Source organism: Akebia trifoliata, chromosome 14, assembly GCF_017979445.1.
Source record: "Akebia trifoliata isolate Shusen 1 chromosome 14, ASM1797944v1, whole genome shotgun sequence".
Lineage (NCBI taxonomy): Eukaryota > Viridiplantae > Streptophyta > Magnoliopsida > Ranunculales > Lardizabalaceae > Akebia > Akebia trifoliata.
The window spans coordinates 30260472-30281103 of record NC_141388.1 but is presented as its reverse complement, the minus strand read 5'-3'; the positions used below and the strand labels follow the sequence as shown (position 1 = coordinate 30281103).

At 34.3% G+C, this 20632-nt stretch overlaps 2 protein-coding genes across 4 annotated transcripts; both read right to left on the bottom strand.

Annotated features, from left to right (window-relative positions):
* Positions 1-2624: 2624 nt before the first annotated feature.
* LOC147386722 (Protein kinase superfamily protein) lies at positions 2625-7066 on the bottom strand. The gene is made up of 8 exons (XM_086424122.1): positions 6925-7066; positions 6166-6361; positions 4981-5237; positions 4750-4876; positions 3893-4166; positions 3128-3260; positions 2945-3031; positions 2625-2856 (listed from the first exon to the last, which is right to left on the bottom strand). Exons 2-8 carry the CDS (start codon positions 6251-6253, stop codon positions 2737-2739), a joined length of 1086 nt encoding a protein of 361 aa, XP_086280248.1. The 5' UTR covers positions 6254-6361; positions 6925-7066; the 3' UTR covers positions 2625-2736.
* Positions 7067-10628: 3562 nt separating this feature from the next.
* Positions 10629-18915, bottom strand: LOC147386721 (E3 ubiquitin-protein ligase SINAT2-like). Of its 3 annotated transcripts, none has more exons than XM_086422963.1 (4): positions 18441-18915; positions 14910-15235; positions 13155-13541; positions 10629-11177 (listed from the first exon to the last, which is right to left on the bottom strand). In XM_086422963.1, exons 2-4 carry the CDS (start codon positions 15126-15128, stop codon positions 10857-10859), a joined length of 927 nt encoding a protein of 308 aa, XP_086279089.1. In that variant the 5' UTR covers positions 15129-15235; positions 18441-18915; the 3' UTR covers positions 10629-10856. The 3 variants fall into 3 exon arrangements, with proteins under 3 accessions (XP_086279089.1, XP_086279091.1, XP_086279092.1); XM_086422965.1 differs by having other exon boundaries at positions 18465-18915; XM_086422966.1 differs by lacking the exon at positions 18441-18915 and adding an exon at positions 18151-18377.
* Positions 18916-20632: the final 1717 nt, after the last annotated feature.

Genomic DNA, 20632 nt, shown 5'->3' with positions numbered 1-20632 from the left:
CTTATAGGACAGGAGAGTTGATCAAATCTCTCTTATCTGTGAGGAGTGTTCCAAGGTAAAATCAAGATTGTGTACTTTCATCTCTTCTTAATCTTAGAAATTAAAGTTTTGGCCAATATTCAGGATTATTGTTATGTTTTTTAATAGACTTTTGAGCTACGTACTTGTAGATTAAGAAGCTTTGTGAGATAGCTGATTCAGATATTACATTAACGATGTTTAGAGAGGATGCTTTGAAGTGGGTTTTTGAGATTGGGCTCTGGCAAAAATATATTAAAACAAAAAAATAAATAAATTAAAAGGATCTATAGGAAGTAGGGAGGGTGTGAGTTTGAAGTGGGTTTTATGGGTTTTGAGCTCCCAGTTGTATTCTACTACTTTTTCTCTCCATTTTTGTAAGAGATTCAATTTGTTTTGAAAGGTTATATGAGTTGAAAGGGGAAGAAGATTATTAGCCTTCTTAACACGACAAGTCCCACAATGACAATGATGTGGCCCTTCAAAAATATATAATAGGTTTCTGACTGTATACACAGGAATAGGAATGAGAAAAATATGAATATTCTCAATGGAATCCTATATAATTTAATGTTTGGTATTATAAATAAAAATTGACTCCTAAGGATGATTCATGAAAAAAACACATGATCCTAACCCTTTAAACACAAAATCCAATGGTTGAGATTTTGATAACACAAATCTCAGAGATACTTATCTAAAGGATAAATCTCAATCATTGGATTTTGCATTTAAAGGGTTGGGATCATGTGTTTTTTTCGTGAGTCAATCTTATAGGAGTCAAATGTCAATGGATATTTAAATTTGATCAAATACAGACTTCCAAACCCGAAAATATCTGATATCCAAATGGATTGTGACTCATATTCAAATAAAATATATCCGATTCTATTAGGTGACATGTCACACATCTATGGAGAGTATTAACTTAGCGTTACAAACTATTGTTTCAAAGGAAGAAGGCAAGTAAGAATAATAAAAGACCATCAAAGCTGATTACATTTGGTCCATATGGGAATGACTCCTCTCATTGTGAGAACTGAGAAGTAGGAAAGGAGCCAAGGAATCTGGGTTAATGGGCCCAGTCATACAATTCCAAATTCAGGCCTACAGGGAGGCCTGCAGGAATGTTTCACAACAAATGAACATGTTTTCAAGTCCATACTAGGCCTACCACCATAGCTGGAAAACTTATGGATTATGATCATATGGTGAAGGGTTTCGTGCCCCATTTAATTAGCCTATTATGGAGGAACCCACAACCATCGAACTCTTCTTGGCTCATAGGAAGACTCAATGAGAAATAGATTCAATCATGCAAAGTTGGTTGGATGGGAATCGTTGTAAAGCTGTCGAGTTTATTGGTGATTCCAAGTTACAATGAACTCAACTCTAAGGTTGCTTTTATGACTCTTCCCTTAGTTGGTATCCACACCTGCATAGGTGGGGTTCTACTGAAAAGTGTTCTTGCAACTGCAACACTTTAGTGAATTAGTTATAGATATATTAATTGGCATTGCTTATCATCTACTTACGTACATAATTTTGATTTGAAGTGTAGTTATAATACATTTTCTATCACATATTTATATATTTATTGTTCTTCCCATTGAACCTAATTGATGCCTTGTATACTCTATTCCATCCATGCCTTTTGTAAAAAAAATTCTTAGGATCTTGCAAAGAACTGATATACTTAAAACACGTATTGCACCTATTGGGTACTTCTCTTTCACACAGACCAATATGTCTAACATACATTTTTCGTGACCACAACATTTATAACAATCAGCTTCCCACTTTTGTTTCTTTCGTATTTCAACGACGGTGTAACTTTTAGCAACTGTTGGGTAATAACTGTTCAAAACACACACAACTTTGAGGGTGGTCAATAATTAAAAAAAAATGAAATTTATGTTGCCATCTCTTAAAATTTGGTCTATCAAAACTTTTGAGTCTTGTTGAATTGGGCTCAATAATTTTTGAGTTCTAGATGCCATGAAAATGGCGATGTAGTTGGAAAGTAGATACCAAAATGTAGGGAAAACAAAATATGCAGCAATTCAAGTCTAAAACATGTAAGACACTGTCTTTGAATCTTTATTTGTTCCAACATGTCGACAAATTGGGCCAAAATATTAAGATTCATGATACAAATAACTCACTCTAATTTTGTTTACAAGTTCTATTTGTTGAATTGAAGACTTGTCCCTGAACACTTTTTATCTTCAAGTATGCTCACATAGAATTGATTTTAAATAAGAAAACAAAAAATTCCAAACTAAGATTTTTTGGTTTGTAAAATCCATGGAAAACACCCCCACGTACAAATATTTGAAAAACCTCTTTAGAGAGACAATATGCGTGGACCAGAGGCAGACCAATTTCTTATAGAGCTGTTGTTTTTTAAGAACCCAACTCATCGGACTCACACTTTACCAAATCTTCAGTTTCTACTCCAAAGTGAGTAACAAACCATACACACATTGACATGAAAGGTGAATGTACTTAATGCCGAAGAATTCGAATAAACAGATAAAAAATATTGAACTAGAATTGTTGCATTCTTCTCAAAGCAGTTTTATTCCAAAGTTTATATGTCAAAATGAAACGAAAACATTGAACCAGATATTCTTTCTCAAAAGTTTGTTTCACACAAGATCTAAATTTAGTTCAAGAAGTTCAATGGTAATAACAAGGGAAACAAAGAACAATAAGTTACATGTGAGAATCGGGTCCCGCTGGTTTAAGGAGCGGTTGGAGAGCCTTAACAACGATCGTCATATTTGGCCGGAAGTCTGCTTCATATTGAACACACAATGCCGCAACGGCTGCCATCTGACACATTTGCACACACATACAAACACATAGAAATATTAGATATGTTTCTATAGGTATCAAATCTAACCGAGATTTCCAATCTAACCTTTGCGATGGCCTTTGGAGGGTAATCGTTATTTAGTTTGGGATCCACACATTGCTTAACTTTGTCTTCACTTAATCTCGGAGTTGCCTACATGATCGTAGAACGCAATTAGAAATGCAACTAAAGATACAGAGGAGTCGAAACAACATAAATTGGGATTAAATTAGAATGAAGATGACACACCCAAGTAACAAGACTTTGTTGTCCTTTAGGCATGGTGTGGTCTACTGGCTTTCTCCCCGTCAAAAGCTCTAGAAGAACGACACCAAAACTGTAGACATCACTTTTTTGTGTCAATTGCCCTGTCATCGCATACCTGATTCAAGAAACAAGAAGATTGAAAAATCAAACTTTTAGAATCCATAACATCCCCTAACAAGATTAAAAATAAATAAATAACGATGTTGGTGTGAATTACATGCAATGGGTTGAGACACTAGAGGTGACAACAATGGCTAAATTCAAATAGGCTGGCTACCTATTTTGTAGTTTCTCGAGCTCGGTTGTGTTAAATTTAGAAAAATATCATCGACCACATTCATACTTCTTTTATATGGATAGCAGAACCACTAAGATTTCCAACTACCTTAGTAGAGAAAATAAAAAAATAAAGGTTCAATCGGAGATTTGGTACCCAGCCTGAATCAATTCTTAGAGCAACTCCAACGGGGGTACCCATCTCCATCTCCATTAATGGGCAACCATGTGCTTATGGATAGCCACTTTGGATATTCATGGGGTATGCACTCCAACCATGCTACCCCAAAATGGCTATCCATAAATATTCTAATTTTTTTTTTTTAATTCAACCCAAATTTCATACTGTCTGAAAAATTTTCCCTCCAAAAAATGGAGAAGCCACCATTTTGGGTCATCCCATGATCCAAAATGGATGGTGGAATGGGTAGTGCATTGGATTGGAGACTCCTATGGTGATAATAAGCATACTCTGGAGCATGGTATCCAAAAGTTCCCAAGACTCGAGTTGAATGTAGACGAGCTGCTGTATCGGGGGACTGATTGGTCAAATTGAAATCAGCTATCTTTGCAACGAAGTCATCAAACAGAAGAACGTTGCTCGATCTGACATCTCGGTGGACTATAGGAGGTTGGACCTTTTCATGAAGATACTCAAGACCTTTTGCCGCACCCGAAGCAATTTTGACTCGTTGGTTCCAGCTGAGAACTGGCCCTGGTTCAGACCCTTGTACTCCTTTCCTCCCTACACAAAAAATGTAAATAAGTAATTATCCTTGATTAAGCCTCCAAGACATACTATTGAATTAGAAACCCGTCTCAAATATGGGTTGTGTTGAGTGTATATTTTCCTCCACTCTCAGGTGTGTTATACTCCAGTTAAGCCCTGTGACCCTCTTATATTCATAGTTCCTCTCTCAAACGGATTGGTGTTTTGGAGTAGTTGGTTGGTTAACATGGTATCAGAGCGCTAGGTTCGTATAGGTCACGGGTTAGATTTTTTCCACCCTTATGGGTGAGGGGGAGTGCTAAAGTGTATATTTTCCTCCACTCTCGGGTATGCAATACTCAAGTTAAGCTCCGTGACCCTAGTCGATTGGTTAATATGGTATCAGAGTGCTAGGTTCGTATATGTCACGGGTTCAATTCTTTCCACCCTTATGGGTGATGGGGAGTGTTTGAGTGTATATTTTCCTCCGCTCTTGGGTGTGTCATACCCTAGTTAAGTCCTGTGACCCGCTATATTCATAGTTCTTCCTCTCTCCAACAGAGTAGTTTGTTGGTTAGCAGGTTGATTTAGAAATTCATATAAAGGAAATCATATGTACCATGTAATACATCATGTAAAGAGCCCTTTGTTGCAAACTGATATGCCAATATACGATTATTCGCCTCTAGACAGTACCCCAGCAACTCCACAAAATGATCGTGCTTAAGTCTAGAAACCATTGATAACTGCATCCACAAATGTTAAAAATAAAATGTGTCGCGTCAGTATGAAACCATATAATATTGCTTCTTTTTTTCAAAAAAAAAAAAAATTGCTTCGACAAAGTCACCTGAGCAGCAAAATCAGAATCTGGCTCTTGTGAGGAACTTGGATCTAGCTTCTTTATCGCGGCAGCCTGACCGGTACTTAAGGTTGCATAGAAAACTCGACCATAAGACCCTTCTCCAACTAAAGCCTTTGTACCAAAGTTACTAGTAGATCTGTTCAACTCATCCAAGGATAACGCTGGTGTTTCAATGGGTAAGACCTTCTGAGGAGCCCCACTCCTGGCTGCATGGGAACCCCTAGGAGGCTCTCTCTCACTCCCTAAAAATTACACAAAGAATGCCTCTTATCAAACAATGAAGTATATAGAGGATCGATAAGCAAAGGAATTGAGTATACGGGCAAACTTTTACAAAATCCTTAACAAAAGATGGCAGCAACGTTTATCACTAGTCGGGATTAGGTAATAAGTCCTCAAGGGAAAAAACTGAAAACGTTGGGAAAAATGGGGAAAAAAAGTCGGCCTAGGCTAAAATCTGTGTAATTCTCCATACTAAGTGGTGTTCTCATATTATATCACCAAATGTCGTTTTAAACCACAATAATAAATCACCAAACCGTCGTATAGATATCATCCTTGCATCCACAACAATTAACTATAAGTCCACAACACATTCAAGGTTTATATTATTCAAAATATAAAAAGATTCAATGTTATCCTCATTATCTAATGTTTCATCAATAAAATCGTCACCATCGTCTTCAGCAAAGTTTGTAAAAGTCATGATTTATTGAAAAAGTAGTTGATTAAATCGGTGATGGAAAAAAGCCACGATTTTCATAAGTTGGAGAATTTCGTGACTATGATACTAATGTCTTCAAATTTTTAACTTCAGGTGCCTATGAATAGAGCCCGAACTGGTCTTCAAGAACTAGACAACATTCTTCGAGTCACCTTCTAAGATTTAGTTGATCGAAGAACATACTAAGATGACAAGAACGAGTAATCAATATGATTCAGCGTCGAAAAAAATGTAGGATTTATAAGTTTCATACATGAGAAATCAAAAAGGAAATTATGTATACATTTATGTTTATATTAATAAAATGAGCTCTTGATCTTAGATCTTAAAAGATCCATATTTAAAACAACCATAAACAACATCTTACATAGGTTCCTAGTAAAGGTAATTAATGTAAAACAAGAAGATAACAACAGAACGAGATGGTTAAAACAACAAAATATTACCAAATTGATTCACCCCTTTAGGTGGAGCAGTATTTTGGCTAATGGGCGGACCGGACATCTCCTCCTCTGCACCTCCACAACAGAACATATTGCAGTTCACAAGCACACAAAACCCAGATAGAGACTCAATTGCCCATGTCGAGAAAATGCCCCCAAATTACGTAATCCGCATTCGCCCAATCCCAAAGAATCCAGACTACATAATAAATATCACATTATAAATCAAACACCCTCCACCCCCTCAAAAAGAAAGAAAAAATCTCAAAATTCACAGTAATAATTAAAAAAAAAATGAGTAGTAAATTCATCGATAATCAAATGCCCATATCAAGCAAATGCACCCAACCTAAATTCTTCTAATCCCATAGAATCCAGCCTACATAATAAATCAAATACCCTCCACTCCCCTCATATATATATAGAAGAAGAAAAACAAAATAATTTCTCAAAATTCACAATAATAATTCAAAAATGAGTTGTAAATGTATGGTAAATTCATTGCAAATCAATTGCCCACATCAAGGAAATACTCCCAAATTACATAAAACCCAAATTCTTCTAATCCCATAGAATCCATCCTCCATAATAAATATCACATTATAAATCAAATGCCCTCCATCCCCTCAAAAAGAAGGTAAACAAAAAAAATCTCAAAATTCCCAATAATTGTTCAAAAATGGGTTGTAAAGTTTATCTTCGAAATCATTCGATCAAATCGAAAAGAAAAATTTGGGAGATGGAAAGATGAATGTGCCTTACCAGGCAAATTGGGATCAGATCGACAGGAGTAGAGAGAGAGAGAGAGAGAGCAAAGGAAATGATAGAAGAGAGATGAGGCTATTGTTGGTGTGTCAGAGAGAGAGAGAGAGAGATTGGTTCTTCTTCTTCTTCTTCCCTTGGTTTTTTGGGTTCTAACAGCTTCTGTTTCGCGGGAAATTCGTTTTGAGTTCTGAACCGTTGACAGCTCACCAACTCCTACTTTGCCTCCACGTTCGCACGTCTGTCCTACCTATTTTTTGACCTCATAATTTCTAACTCGTTGAGTCGACTCGTTAAAATTTCGAGGTCACTCGGTCCAACAAACCTTTTAGATCTAATTCATCAACTCGTCCTAATCAACTCAAAAAACTCTCCAACATTTTAAATAATTAAAAAGACTAATGATAACTGACTCGAAATTCACTCACTAAAATTTGTAAATTTTGCAAAAGAAATGAGTTTGTGTTGAGTCATGTAGGCCAAAGATAAACTATGTTTTCTTGGGTATACGTTGATTTCTTTGTGTTAAAATTTAATACCTAATTATCGCTATAAATATAATTTAATCAAATGTATTAGTCTTCTTTTTATTCTTTCAATATTAGAGAACTCCAATGTGCCACCCATGTTGTCCAATTTGATTTCTCACTTGTACGAATCACACATCTTTACCATATATTATAATGAGAAAAGGTTGAGGTGAAGTGGTTCGACATCAGAATTGGAGTGACCACAAATACATCTATCGACAATAAATTTTATAGATTTACCTCGACATTCATAATATAAGATTATAAATGATTTTATATTGATTTTGTTGAAAATATAGATAAATATTTCAGTGTTTTCCTCCTATTAACAATTAAGTACAAAATAGTGGTGATACATGTGTAGCTTTATTCTCTTTGGGCTTTGCGCGTGATCGACTAAAAAGGTTGCTTTGACGGTGACTTTGTTTGTGCTTAATCTTTTATAGAGGTTTTTGTAGATTTTCTTATCTCCGAACTTCACGTTTTATCAATTGAGAATGATTTCTTGACTTTCGAAAAAGGACTTTAAACTTGATCTTTTTTTTAATCGAAATCTGATTATCTTAAATAATTTTGCTTCATCTTTAAAGGAGAGTTTGAGAGTTTTTTCTTTTTTAAAGGGAAAGCTTCTGTCTTTTGAGAGAGAATGCTCCCGATCCCCTTCTAAATGAGGGAGGGTTTGATATTTGTAGACTTAAAGTAAATTTAACTTCCCAATTATGCCCTGACTTAAAGAGCTTTGATTGGTTAAACTATTGATGGGCCAAACTCATTTATTTGGGTGTAGGACCCAACATTTTGGATTATTTACTTTTGTTTTAAATCATGGACTTTATCTGCGAAAACCCAAATCCAAACTATAAAAGGTGTGTTCCTAATTAATGGGTCCAATTTTGATTTGTGGCCCGTTTATAATTTCTAAGGACTTTTTTGTGATTGTGAAGGATATAGAGTTCAATTTAAACTTTTGATGCCTACAACGCCTATCTCATTTTAGTAAAAAATCTAATTTTAGTTTCAAAATTACAAAATATCCATTTAATTCTGTAATCATAAAAAATAAGTCATTTTGTGATGTAGGACATCTACAATCTTAATTAGAATCTTAGTAGTTCTTAATTTTAGTAGGATTTATATTTTCTAGTTTTAGTATGAATATATTTAGTTTTAATAGGATTTCTATTTCATAGTTAGTTTATATTTTGTTCTAAATTCTTTTTTATTATTTACACTACAATTAGAAGTGCTTAGAAGTATTTAATAGAGTATTTAATAGGTTTAGAAAGTAGCTATTATGTTATGTATAGGTTAGAGATGTTAATTTTTAATATTTTAGAAGGATTCTAAGTTGTTATGATGAAATTATCTAAGCCTTGCTTGTTTGCACTGCAAAAGTTAATAAACATAAACATTTTCCAAATTTTGCCAAATATATTTGCTTAATTATTATTTAACATGTGGGCGCACCATAAACTAACATAAAATTAAGTCAAAATTCCAATGAAACTTCCATAAATTTTTCTGGAGCAAATAGTTCCATAAAATTTTCTAATAGTTGAATTTCCTCTATAAACACGACTTAGTTGAGTTTCTTCTATAAACACGACTTGAAGAGTACACACAATACGACTTGCAGCCTCTCTCTCTGTTTTTTCTTTTCTAAGAACAATTTCCTTATCTTTCATCTTTCTATGCAGGAGCTGTACGCGACAGAATTGAAAACTCCATATGTGAATTTCTCTCTCTCTCTCTCTGTTTTTCTTTTCTAAAAATAATTTCAGAGATTTGAAGCTTCAGCTTCATTTTCAATGGCGACAAAGACTAAATCTGTTTTTGTTCTGTTTATTCGGGTAACAAAAAAAATGCAGATTTTTCTATATTAATCGAACCAAAATTTTCATAACAATTTAAATAAAAAGTGTTACCTGCTGACTCATCTCAATAATTCCACCAACAATAGATATGCGGGATTTTTATTTTTTTATTTTTTTATTTTTTATTTTTATTTTATTTTTTGTGTTTGCAGGATAACCAAGCAAGCGTAAAATTTTGCATTTGACACAACCAAGCACCATAATCGTAAAATTACATAAAATTCAGTAAACGTAAATCTCTGCAAACACAAAATTTTACATTTGCAACGGCTTGCTGTACAAATAAGCAAGGTCCTATATAAGAAGTTTCACATACGAATTTTAAATTATTATTCATTCAATAAATTTCAAATTTAATTACTTTTCTTGTTTCAATTAAATTTTTTTTTTCTTTTTTTTCCATGTTCTAACCTATTAATTCAACATGGTTTTGTGTGTTCCATTAAACGCAATATCTTAATTCTTATTGAATCTATTGATTCACTCACTTTCACTACGTCATTTTGATCGATATGCAAATACATGCCCCCTTCTAATGTTTTTTGAAAGCAAGTTACAAGATATGAATTACAATTAGGGTTGTCAATGGACCGAGTTGGGTCAGGGTTTAAATGGGCCAAGCTTTTCAGGCTAAAATTTAGTCCCTAAGAAGATAAAAGGGATCATTATTAATGTATAATAAAATTATTTTATATTGTATTTAATATAGTATAGCAAGCCTAGCCACCCATTAGGCCTACATTCAAATCAAAACCCAGCTCTATTATTAAACGAGCTTAGCTCAACTCGATAGTTAAATGGACTTAATAACTAAACCCAAACCCAAACCATAGGGGATTGCAACTACCCCAACCCAAACCAGAGGGGGAGGAGATATTGCAATCATGGCTCTACCCCCAATGTTTTGCTTTAGTTTGGCGAGTTGGTAGAGGGAGATATTGCAATCATGGTTTTAAAACTCGATTTAACTCGATTTGACGTCTAATCTCGTTTATCTCGCAAAATGGTGTGAAGGCTTAGACACACTACGGAGATGACTCGAGCAAGTCATCTTAGTCTCGAATGAGATTTAAAATTATGGTTGCAATGAATCCCATTAAAAATAAAGAATAATAAAAAAGAAACAAATTCTAATTCAAGAAAACGTAATGTAATTTAATCTAATAATACTTTTATCATAATCTTTAGAGATGATTCGATTTATAACAATACGCCTTATTCCAGTGCATCCAATAATACTCTAATACCAAGGGCATGATTCCTATACAACAGTAACCAAATCACTAAGAAGTCACCCAAATCAGAAAGACAAAGATTACCACACAAATAATTTAAGCTTTTCTAATACATAGATTGCAAAAATAGCTCAGTCTCATTCTTAAAAAAAAAACAATTGTACAACACAATTGACCTTTCGAATCGTTTAAGCAAGCAATCTATAGCTAACCCAATTTACAAAAACTTATGGGAACCATTCGATATTTCTGATTTCTTCTTTTTTAACATGTAAATGGTTTCAAGTCAATTCTCATTGTTCTTTCCATATGCGGCCCGCCACTCTTAATTTGAGTTCCCGACGATCACCACCCGAAAAGAAGAGCGCCAAATTCCTTTGAATGATTAGTCCATCTTGACTATCCCGAACTTTCTTATGGCTATCTCGGATACTCCTAGGTACTCCTTGCCATGTCAGTTTACGACCATGTGCACCAACTTCCAAGCTATAACTAAATTTCTTTGCCTCGTCATCGTCACCCATGAATCGTAAGAAGGCCATGTACACAGGTGACATTCCCACTTGGAAAGCTTCAAAGTGCAAGCAGAACTGTCTACCAAAACAGTTGAACACCTGCACCAGATAACAGGATTCAAACAATAGTGTTAAATGTTTCCGTTCGGATATTAGGTAGAAAAAAAGAAAAAAAAAGTTAGTAGCATTTTTAATATATACATATATATATTAGAGAAATGGGTATTGTTATAACACCAAATCATCTTATCTGAAGATTAGGATAGAATACTATTAAATTAGATTGAGTTTCCGTATATAACAGTTTATTTCTATTTAGGATTCCTGTCTACTTTCTACATAAACCTTACTAGGGTTCATTGTAATTCAACTAAGAAAGTCAATCCAATTTCCTTCATCTTTATGGTATCAAAGAGCCCAAGCTCTGTTGAGAACACGAACTTGGTACAACCCTTTCCAATGGCAGCGTCACTGTCATTGTCAAAACTATTATTTTTTCATTAACTAGTATTTTACTTTGTTCAATAAAAACCATACCTTACTCTATCTCTACAACCCTCATAATTGGTAAACTCATGCCTCACAATCTCGTTTTTTTTTAATGCAAGACCTCTCAAACGAGATTTTGTTTTGTTCTAACCGCACGATTGGATTTCTTATTCCCTTCGGAGAGATTATGACAGAGGTGACATAAATATAATGTACCACCAGCTCTGGCAAACTCAAAAAACGAGCAGGATGTGACCGTGATGACCTTCATAGACAAGTAGTGACCACCAAAAGTACGATGGGCATTTTCGGTAAAATCAATCATTCAACCAATGAGATCAATGGTTGATTTAAAATGTAATCAATCAAACATGTGATTGCAGAAAGGTATTAAAGTATCATAGGATGCAATAAAATAACGTGTATTGTAATATACCAAATCATCTTATTGAAATGAGGATAGAATATTATTAAATTAGATAAAGTATCTGGTATTAGAGTCTTTGCTTCTATTTACAGTTACAAAAAAAAAAAAAAAAGATAAACAAGAGAAAGAAAAAGAAACAAAACTGAAGACTGGTTAAAAATCATGTCCCATCTAAAATACAAGATCTTCAGGCAAAATCCCACCACATTCATTGAAAACAATTGATCAACAAAACAATAAGGCCTTCCTTTTGTTCCACTCTTATAGTAAGTATTTTTCGCCAAAAAAAAAAAAAACATAAAACATAAAACATAAAAATGAGAACATTTATTCTACTTTTCAGTTTTAAAGAAAGGGTGTCGTTAATGTGCCCTAAGGCCTTCCTTTTGTTACTCTTATAATAAGTATTTTTCACACACAAAAAAATCATAAAAATAGGAACATTTATTCTACTTTGTTATTTTTAAAGAACGGATGTTGTTGACTTGTGCCCTAAGAGCACATGTTAAGATGCATTACATACACCTCCAAAAAAATTTACTACCTAAAATGCCCTCAAAAAAATTTCTACCACTCAAATGCTAGTTTCCAAGATGTATTTAATGGATCTTAAAATGTGCCCTTATGGCACACGATAACAAAACCCTTAAAAGAAAAGGACAGTCAGAACCATCCAAAAGTTCTCACTTTGGAAGGGTCACCCCCAAAATAAAATTTACTAAATGCATCCCCAACAAAAAGTTTCCATCCTCAAATGCTTATTTCCAAGGTGTATTTAATGGATCTTAAAATGCGCCCTTAGGGCACAAGTTAACAAAACCCTTAAAAGAAAAATACAGTCAGAACCATCCAAAAATTCTCACTTTGAAAGTGACACCTCCAAAAATTTACTACTTAAAATGCCTCCCAAAAAAATTCTACCATAAACACCCTCAAATGCTTATTTCCAAGGTCTATTTAATGGATCTTAAAATGTTTCCTTAGGGTACACATTAATAAAACCCTTAAAAGAAAAATACAGTCAGAACCATCCAAAAGTTCTCACCTTGAAAGGGGATTTTTTTTGGGGGTGGAGGGTAGCCAAAAGACGTAGAAATTGAACAAAATAAATTAAAGAACACATTATATGATAACTACAAACATATTATTAAAGAACTTACAGTCAGCATCCATGTAGCATTTTCAACCTCTTGAGGATTGGATTTGACGTAACGATGATTGAAGGTGCATCCATCATGCATGTCAACTTTGTGCTCATCCTTGAGATGCGCAACCAGGACTGCGATGTCACCAGTGACAGAGCATTCAGATCCAGCATAAGGGCAATTATATGGACGAAATCGACAATGTTGTTCATGCTTAAGTTTGCTGTAGTATGGAAATATATCATGACAACCAAGGTTCTGGTATCTGCAATGGAGTTCAAGCGACTCCGCCACCTTTTCCAAAGCCAAGCACCTTATGTTACCGAGCTCATAGCGACATGTTGGGCAGCAGTTGTGCACTCTAGCCTTGCAGTTTGAACACAAAGTGTGGCCATTTGGACACTACATGTAAACATTAAATAAGCTTTCTGAAAGATTAGATCAATTTGAGATGCATCCATGCCATAATTTTATATGCTAAAGTTAAAAAACCATAACAAGAAAATTTTAAAACATGAAAATAATGGAAAGGGGGGGGGGGGGATTATTTCGCTAGATTTAACAATAAAAAAATCATATATTTAATTAGATTTATTCTATTTAAAATTTTAAAAGTTCAAGGGATGCCATTCATAGGGGAAAGATTCTATGCATGGTAGAATATGGGTGAGAAACAAAATTAGCCAAATAATTCAAAAGAACATAATTAACAACTGAAATTAAATAAGGAATATAGAGAATGGTTCCCTTTAGTATGAAGAGAATTTTTACATGAAATCTAGAGGGCTGTGGTGTTGGATTGCCAATATGGAATCCAAAAAAATGATCCAATGCTACAGAGTTGTAAAGGACAAAACTCTACGAACTTTGAAAAAAAAAATCAAAAAACATTTTTTTTGGGGGGGGGGGGGGGTTTGATCCAAAGTTTTGAAAATGGACAGCTAACAAACTTCCACCAAACCCCCAAATTTAAAATTAAAATTCAATGGTGAAAAATAACCTCTTTTTTAAAAAAAAAAATTCTTCAAAGTTCATAGAATTTTGTCCTCTACAACCCTCTAGCATCGGATCAAGGAGCCTTAGTCTAACTCTAGTATGAATTCTTCATTCTTCTTCCTTAACGAATATTTTTGCCACATTGGCATTTGGCATCAAGATTTTGCACTTCAAAGAATTGATGAATGGGTAATAGGTCAATTCAAGGTTTAAAACCTCGTCTTGGTGAAATGTTTCATTTGGGAAAGTCTCGAGCAAAACACTCTGAAACATTGAATGTTTCAAGATCAATGTTTCATTCCAGTTTAGGGTGAAACCGGAATGTCTTGGATGAAACATCCCGAGATGGTACTAAACTGAGTAGAATTTTTATTTTTTGTTGATTTCTACGATATATTTTTTGTTGATTTCTACGAAATATATATAATGGTAAATGGGGGGTGAAGATGGGTCAACAAGATTTGAACCTAGGTCATGGGACCAACTCTCCCCAAGCCTTTCCCTTGACTCATGAAGAAAGATTTATGGAAAAAACACATGATCTCAACCGTTTAAAAACAAAATCCAATGGCTAAGATTTATCCTCGGGATAACTATCTCCAAGATATGTGTTATCAAGAAGATACGCATAAATCTCAATTGTTGGGTTTTGTATCTAAACAGTTAGGATCATGTGTTTTCTCACGAGTCAACCGGATCCCAAACATATATATATATATATATATATATATATATGAAACAGTGAGATCAGTGAATCTGGGACAGAGAGCGAACCTGGTGAATTGGAGGGTACATCGAACTCATGCAAACAGGGCACTCAAGTAGCTCATGCACACCATTAGTTGACGACATTCCCGACTTTCCACCTGAAGTAATGGTGGACTTGGTGGATGGAACAGCTTTTGTTTCTACATTTGCAGTTGATATATCATAGTTGGCAAGTGTAGACTGAGATTCGATGACTTCCTTGAAGATGCGGCCTCCGGGAGCCATGATTACAATTTCCAAATTCCAATATACTAATTGTTAAGTAACTTTAAACCAATACCGTAATCAGCTCCTACTTTCCTTGCCAACCGATTTCTAAAGGGAGCCATAATCTGTCAAAGAAATTGAAAATAAGTGTTTTTTAATAACTTCTTATTTTACAAGTGATACATCACAAATACGAATCTAATCATTATCTTGTTTTGAATTATAAAATTGATTTTTTTCTTCCATTAGGATGGAAAATATATCGATTCTACAAAAGGTCTAGCAAATTCAGAGATATTTGAAAGAAGTGTCCACCATACTTGTATATCCAACTGTATTGATTTAACCCACACCCACAGTACACACCAAAAAATAATAATAAATAAATAAATAAAATTCAATGTATTGTGGACAACTTTGAAAACTAAGTGAGCTCCATTTTGCAATTTTTCCAGTACAAATTCGAAGGAGTAAAAGTAAACCACAAAAATTGCCAACAACTCAGTTTAACTGGTAAACAGATAACAAAAGACACCCAATAAGCTAACATTTCCACCTTATTTTCTCTAAAGCAGAGTGGCCAATTCTAGTTCTAACATCATCCTCCCAATAATGCCATGCTCACCGTGCCAAAAGATCATCTCATGATTCTTGTTTTATAGCACTAGTACAAATTTTCACATAAATAGAGTCAAATGAAAGTGCAATCCAAGCAACCAATTTTATTATCTCGGGTCTATCATACATAAGGATGGAGAGAGTGAGCAAGATGCTGCACATAGAATCACAGCTTGACGGTTAGAGTGGAGGGTGCGCTTCTAGAGTACTATTTGACATATGCATACCAATCAAGCCAACAGGAAAATTTTATAAGATTGGAATAAGACCAAACATGCTTTATGGAGTTGAATGTTGGGCAGGGCGGTCAAGAAGTATCATGTTAAAAAATTGAGCACACAGATATGAGGATGTTGAGATGGATGAGTGGAAAGACAAAATTAGAAACAAATGAATTTTGGAAAATGTAGGAATGTCTCCAACATGCAATAAACTAAGAAAAAGTCGTCCGATGGTTTGGGCATGTTCAACGAAGGTTGATTACAGCCCCAGTTAGAAGAAATATTCAAGTTTCAAGTTGAAGGTCCTGAAAGAGCAAAAAAAAAGACCCAAAAGAACATAGATGGGGATAATGAAAGCAGATATGAACTCACTCTTAATAATAAAAGACTTGATTTGGAGAAAGTGGAATGAATGAAATAAGATTCATTTGGTTGACCCTGAATCTTTGGGATAAGGTTTTGTTGTTATTGTATCAATTAAAGGGAATTTTCCAAGTAAAAGGAATATCCAAGTACGAATCATCCATCCAAAAAAGAAAAAGTTTCCCCCCACCAATCAGAGGTTATCTCTAAAAGTAGTTTAATTATTAAGAAATGCTTTTTGACCACTAAGGGATTTAGAGATTAAAGTTCTGATTGAATTCAGTAGGCTCCTCCATGGCATCAGGCAACCCTATATGATGGGAACTTGTGCTGATTTATCCACAAGTTACAACCACCTGTCCAAATAAAAAAGAACATTTTTCTCCCACCAATTCCAGTCATTGAGAGTTTTAATCATAGTTATTATCTCTCAAAAACAAGTTTAAACTATTTAAGAATGCCTTTTGACCTTTAAAGGCTCTACAGATTATAGTTCTAAATGAATTCAGTACCAAGATGGACTCGTCAAGAAATAACCAAACATCAAGCATAAACAAAAATAAAAAAGCTAATACAATTTGATGCAATGGCTTAGCGTTCATTATGATTGATTTCATTTATTTCATTGAAAACTTAAGCATCTACGCTCATTATGATCATTCTTCAGGGTCATCTAGCGTAGGTAGCAATGATATGCGGAATATATTGATGGTCCCCTAGAATGCTGATTTTTTATTCAATGTCAAAGTGTTTCCATGTTCCAAGAGATCGCAACAAAACTACCCTCAACTGCGGATGAATGCTCCTCTCTACAAATACGGAGGTGCTTCTCCTAGATAACGACAAGAGTGAAATAATGGGATCAGCTAAATGAATCTTGTTCCACCATTCCACTCTATCCAAAGCCAAGTCTTTTGTTATTGAAACTAAAGAATAAGTTCGCATTTGCGTTCATTGCCTTCATCCAAGTTCTTTTGGATCTTCCTCTCCTAGATAGTACTTGATATAAGCACCTGCTTGGAGACTCCTTTCAGCCTATATAGATCACTTTATGTAAGAAAAATGCGTAATCGTTGGGATTGTGAAAAGAAACGAGTATTTTTTCTTTATTTTGTTGTAACCTATCTCATTCTATATTGATAAGCAAATTATGTAAGATTGTGTTCCCCATATCAGGGTTTCTATCAGTTCATTTCGAAACTGTACAGTTTTTTTTGGTGGGTAAGCTGGGATTAAACCTTCTACCTCATGGTTGCGAGTTGCGACACAATTCAGATAGAGTACCAACCCCATGAGAAGATTTTAACCCATGATGATGATGATGATCACTACCACAAAATTTGGCATTCTTTTCCGAAAATTCGGAAAGATTCACCAAGTAAGGGGACCAAACAATGAAATCAACGAATTAAATGGCAATTTGCCATTAATCATCCCCTCTTACCACCTACCCTACCCCACCTTTCAACCTCAAGATTCTATCTTCTTCAACCTTCAAATCTCAATAAATAGGGAGGTTGAAGTTGATGGGTTTTGGGGACTAAACCCAAAACATAATTTGTATAATCACCGAAAATTTTTCATGATTATTTTCTGAAACTTTCTAGGATCAAACCGAGCTGACCACTGCCAAATAATTGTCAAAATCCAGAGTTGGTTACTATGATGATGATTTCATAGCCAACAAAATAATTCATTAATCCATCAAAACAATCATTTTAAGAAATTAGAATATAAAGTTCAAGCACTCAGAATTCAAAACCAGTTGTCTATGAAGCAGAATTAAGGAATCATTCAAAAAATTAAAATATATTCAAATAAAATGGAGAAGGATTCACCTAAAAAAGCAAAAGAAGATATCAAAATTCCAAGCAAATACGAGACAGTGAGAACAAACATCATGATTCCTTGTTTGACTCTTCTAATTCCCCCCTTTTTATCCTAATATTTCAACAAAATGGAGATGAACCCCAGATAAACTCAACACGGGTTTCTTAAAAAAAATAAAATAAAAACTAATATTTCCATCAAAAATACAATTAACCCAACATCAACCCATTTCAACTAATCAACAATAGAAAGAAAAAACAGGATAAAGTTGAGCAAAACAGGGCAAGAACACAAATACCCAAAAGAGATTTTTTGAACCCACTTGCTTTGTTGGTGAAGATCCATGAGAAACATCAACAACAACAACAACAATTGTGTTTTATTGAGTGTCTCAAAGGGTACAGAAGACAACAAAAGGGTAACAGGAAGAGAGGGTTTTTAGCCGAAATTTACGCGTTTTATCCGGATTTAAGAAAGAAAAAAAAAATGAATAAAAGTCAGGTCTTTGTCTTTTCTCTCTCTACTCTCTACTCTCTACTCTCTACTCTCTCTCTCTCTAAACTTCAAATCATTCTGCAATATCTCTATTTCCAAAGTCCACACTTTTTTTTCTCTGTTTAATATTTTTGGATTCTGCGTCGTCTCTTTAGTTCGGATTTCATCTCCGCTTTTTGGAGTCTACCTCGTAACGCGTGCTGCTTCCCGCACGCAACGTTTTGAAAATTCAATTCTGTTTTGGCGTTTTGTTTTTGGCTTTTGGCGTTGACCTCTCTCTCTCTCCATGAAATTTGGGTGTGTTCTTTATATTTGGTAAGGGGTGCAAGCTTTTATCCCCAATGGACTCATCAAGGCTTCAAAAATAAACAAATAGTCCAAGATCAAGATGACACATGTTATGAAATTAAGCGAGATGATCCAAATTTCGAGATCCCCTTTTTGGTTATTTTCGAGTTTGATTGAAATATCTTGTTAAAGTCATCTCAAGATTGTTCATGAACGAGAAGAAAAAATCAAATTTGAATTTTTGCCCAAAATCCCAAAAGGGTTGGTGAGATAGTTGAGACCACACCTCACGAAGCAGGGGTCTTGAATTCAAATCACCTCCAATGATGATCAATCTGGGATTTATCCTAGAAATAATTTGGTGCATCTAGGGGAAAGAGATTATGTTACATGCCTATTAGATCAAATCGTTAAAAAATAAGAAAAAAAGTAAAAAATGATCGAACCTCTTAAACCACCAATTCAAGATGGTACTAAAATCTAATTGGATTCTTAATATTCTTTTATGTGCATAAATTTCATTCATACTGCATAGAAATTAAATACATGATAGAGTCCTAAAATAACTCAAAAAAAATTACCTATCATCTTAACCCACACACAACAATCATATTTCCCACAATCAAATAAATACATCTAACAAATTAACAGGTTATCTTATACATGTGATGCATTTTAACTACATATCAAATTGTACATTTCCCAAGTAGTGGTCACCCTCTAAGAGGGCTCATATACCTCGATTTCCCAAAAAAAAAACTTGACCCAAAGATTTGGGTCAGTTAAATGAATCTTATTCTTTCATTCGATTTTATCCAAAACCACATATCTTATTATGGTTCTTTTGGATATTTCTCTTGTTCTATGGTTATTACCAAAATTGGTTAAAATACACTGCCTTCAATCTCTTATTAAAGATATTTATTTATTTTTTTCAAAAGCCCTTTGTATTCAACCTTTGGTTTTTGTGACAAGCCTCTGATTTATTCTTTGTAAGATTTGATTAAGAATAATGATTTTCTGATGCCCCCCACCCAATCTGACACACGTCCCTTGACATGGCATGTGCTAGAACCATAGATTCTCTTCATTGGGATGCACAATTGCACATAGTTATGGGGATATACAGTTGTATATCTCAAGGGAAAAAATCTATGGTTATAGCCCATGCCACATCAAGGGCATGTGTTGGAGGGGGTGTCAAAAAATCACGACTTGTTGATTAATTGCTCAAATCTCCTTTTGTTTCATCTTTTAAATCAATAAGAATAAAAGACAATTCTTACCCAATATAACTTTTCTTAATAAATCAAGTCCTAAAACAATGGATTTTTTAAGGAGAAATCAAGGGGTGCTTTTGGCATGTATTGAAGACATAAAGGCATTTAATTATTTTCTATTCGGTTGAAGGAGTATGTTATTAGTTTGAAAATGTAGGGATGTCCACTACATGAAAATTGGAAAATTCAACAGAAAAAATTGATGAGCCAAGGCCCACAAATTTTAGAAAATGAATTTTGACGGTCTAGGATCATCGAAATTCTAGATATTCCTAGATTTGACGGCTTAGAATTGTCGAATTTCTCCCATCCTTAATTAATTTGACAGTTTCGGCCCATTGGAAAAAAAAAATTGACAATGAAAAATTTGACACCAATTCGACACCTTTGTCCGTCGAATTTTATGAAATTTGACGGCTCATGACTG

Excerpts from the sequence above, each read along its gene's own strand:
- LOC147386722 (XM_086424122.1), bottom strand. The coding sequence starts at position 6,253 with ATGTTCTGTTGTGGAGGTGCAGAGGAGGAGATGTCCGGTCCGCCCATT. Across the intron at positions 4,167-4,749 it reads TTTACATGATGTATTACATG|GGAGGAAAGGAGTACAAGGG; the intron begins GTACATATGATT and ends TTTTTTGTGTAG. Across the intron at positions 2,857-2,944 it reads CTCCAAAGGCCATCGCAAAG|ATGGCAGCCGTTGCGGCATT; the intron begins GTTAGATTGGAA and ends CAAATGTGTCAG.
- LOC147386721 (XM_086422963.1), bottom strand. The coding sequence starts at position 15,128 with ATGGCTCCCGGAGGCCGCATCTTCAAGGAAGTCATCGAATCTCAGTCT. Across the intron at positions 13,542-14,909 it reads TGTACCCTCCAATTCACCAG|TGTCCAAATGGCCACACTTT; the intron begins GTTCGCTCTCTG and ends GTTTACATGTAG. Across the intron at positions 11,178-13,154 it reads ATGCTACATGGATGCTGACT|GTGTTCAACTGTTTTGGTAG; the intron begins GTAAGTTCTTTA and ends TATCTGGTGCAG.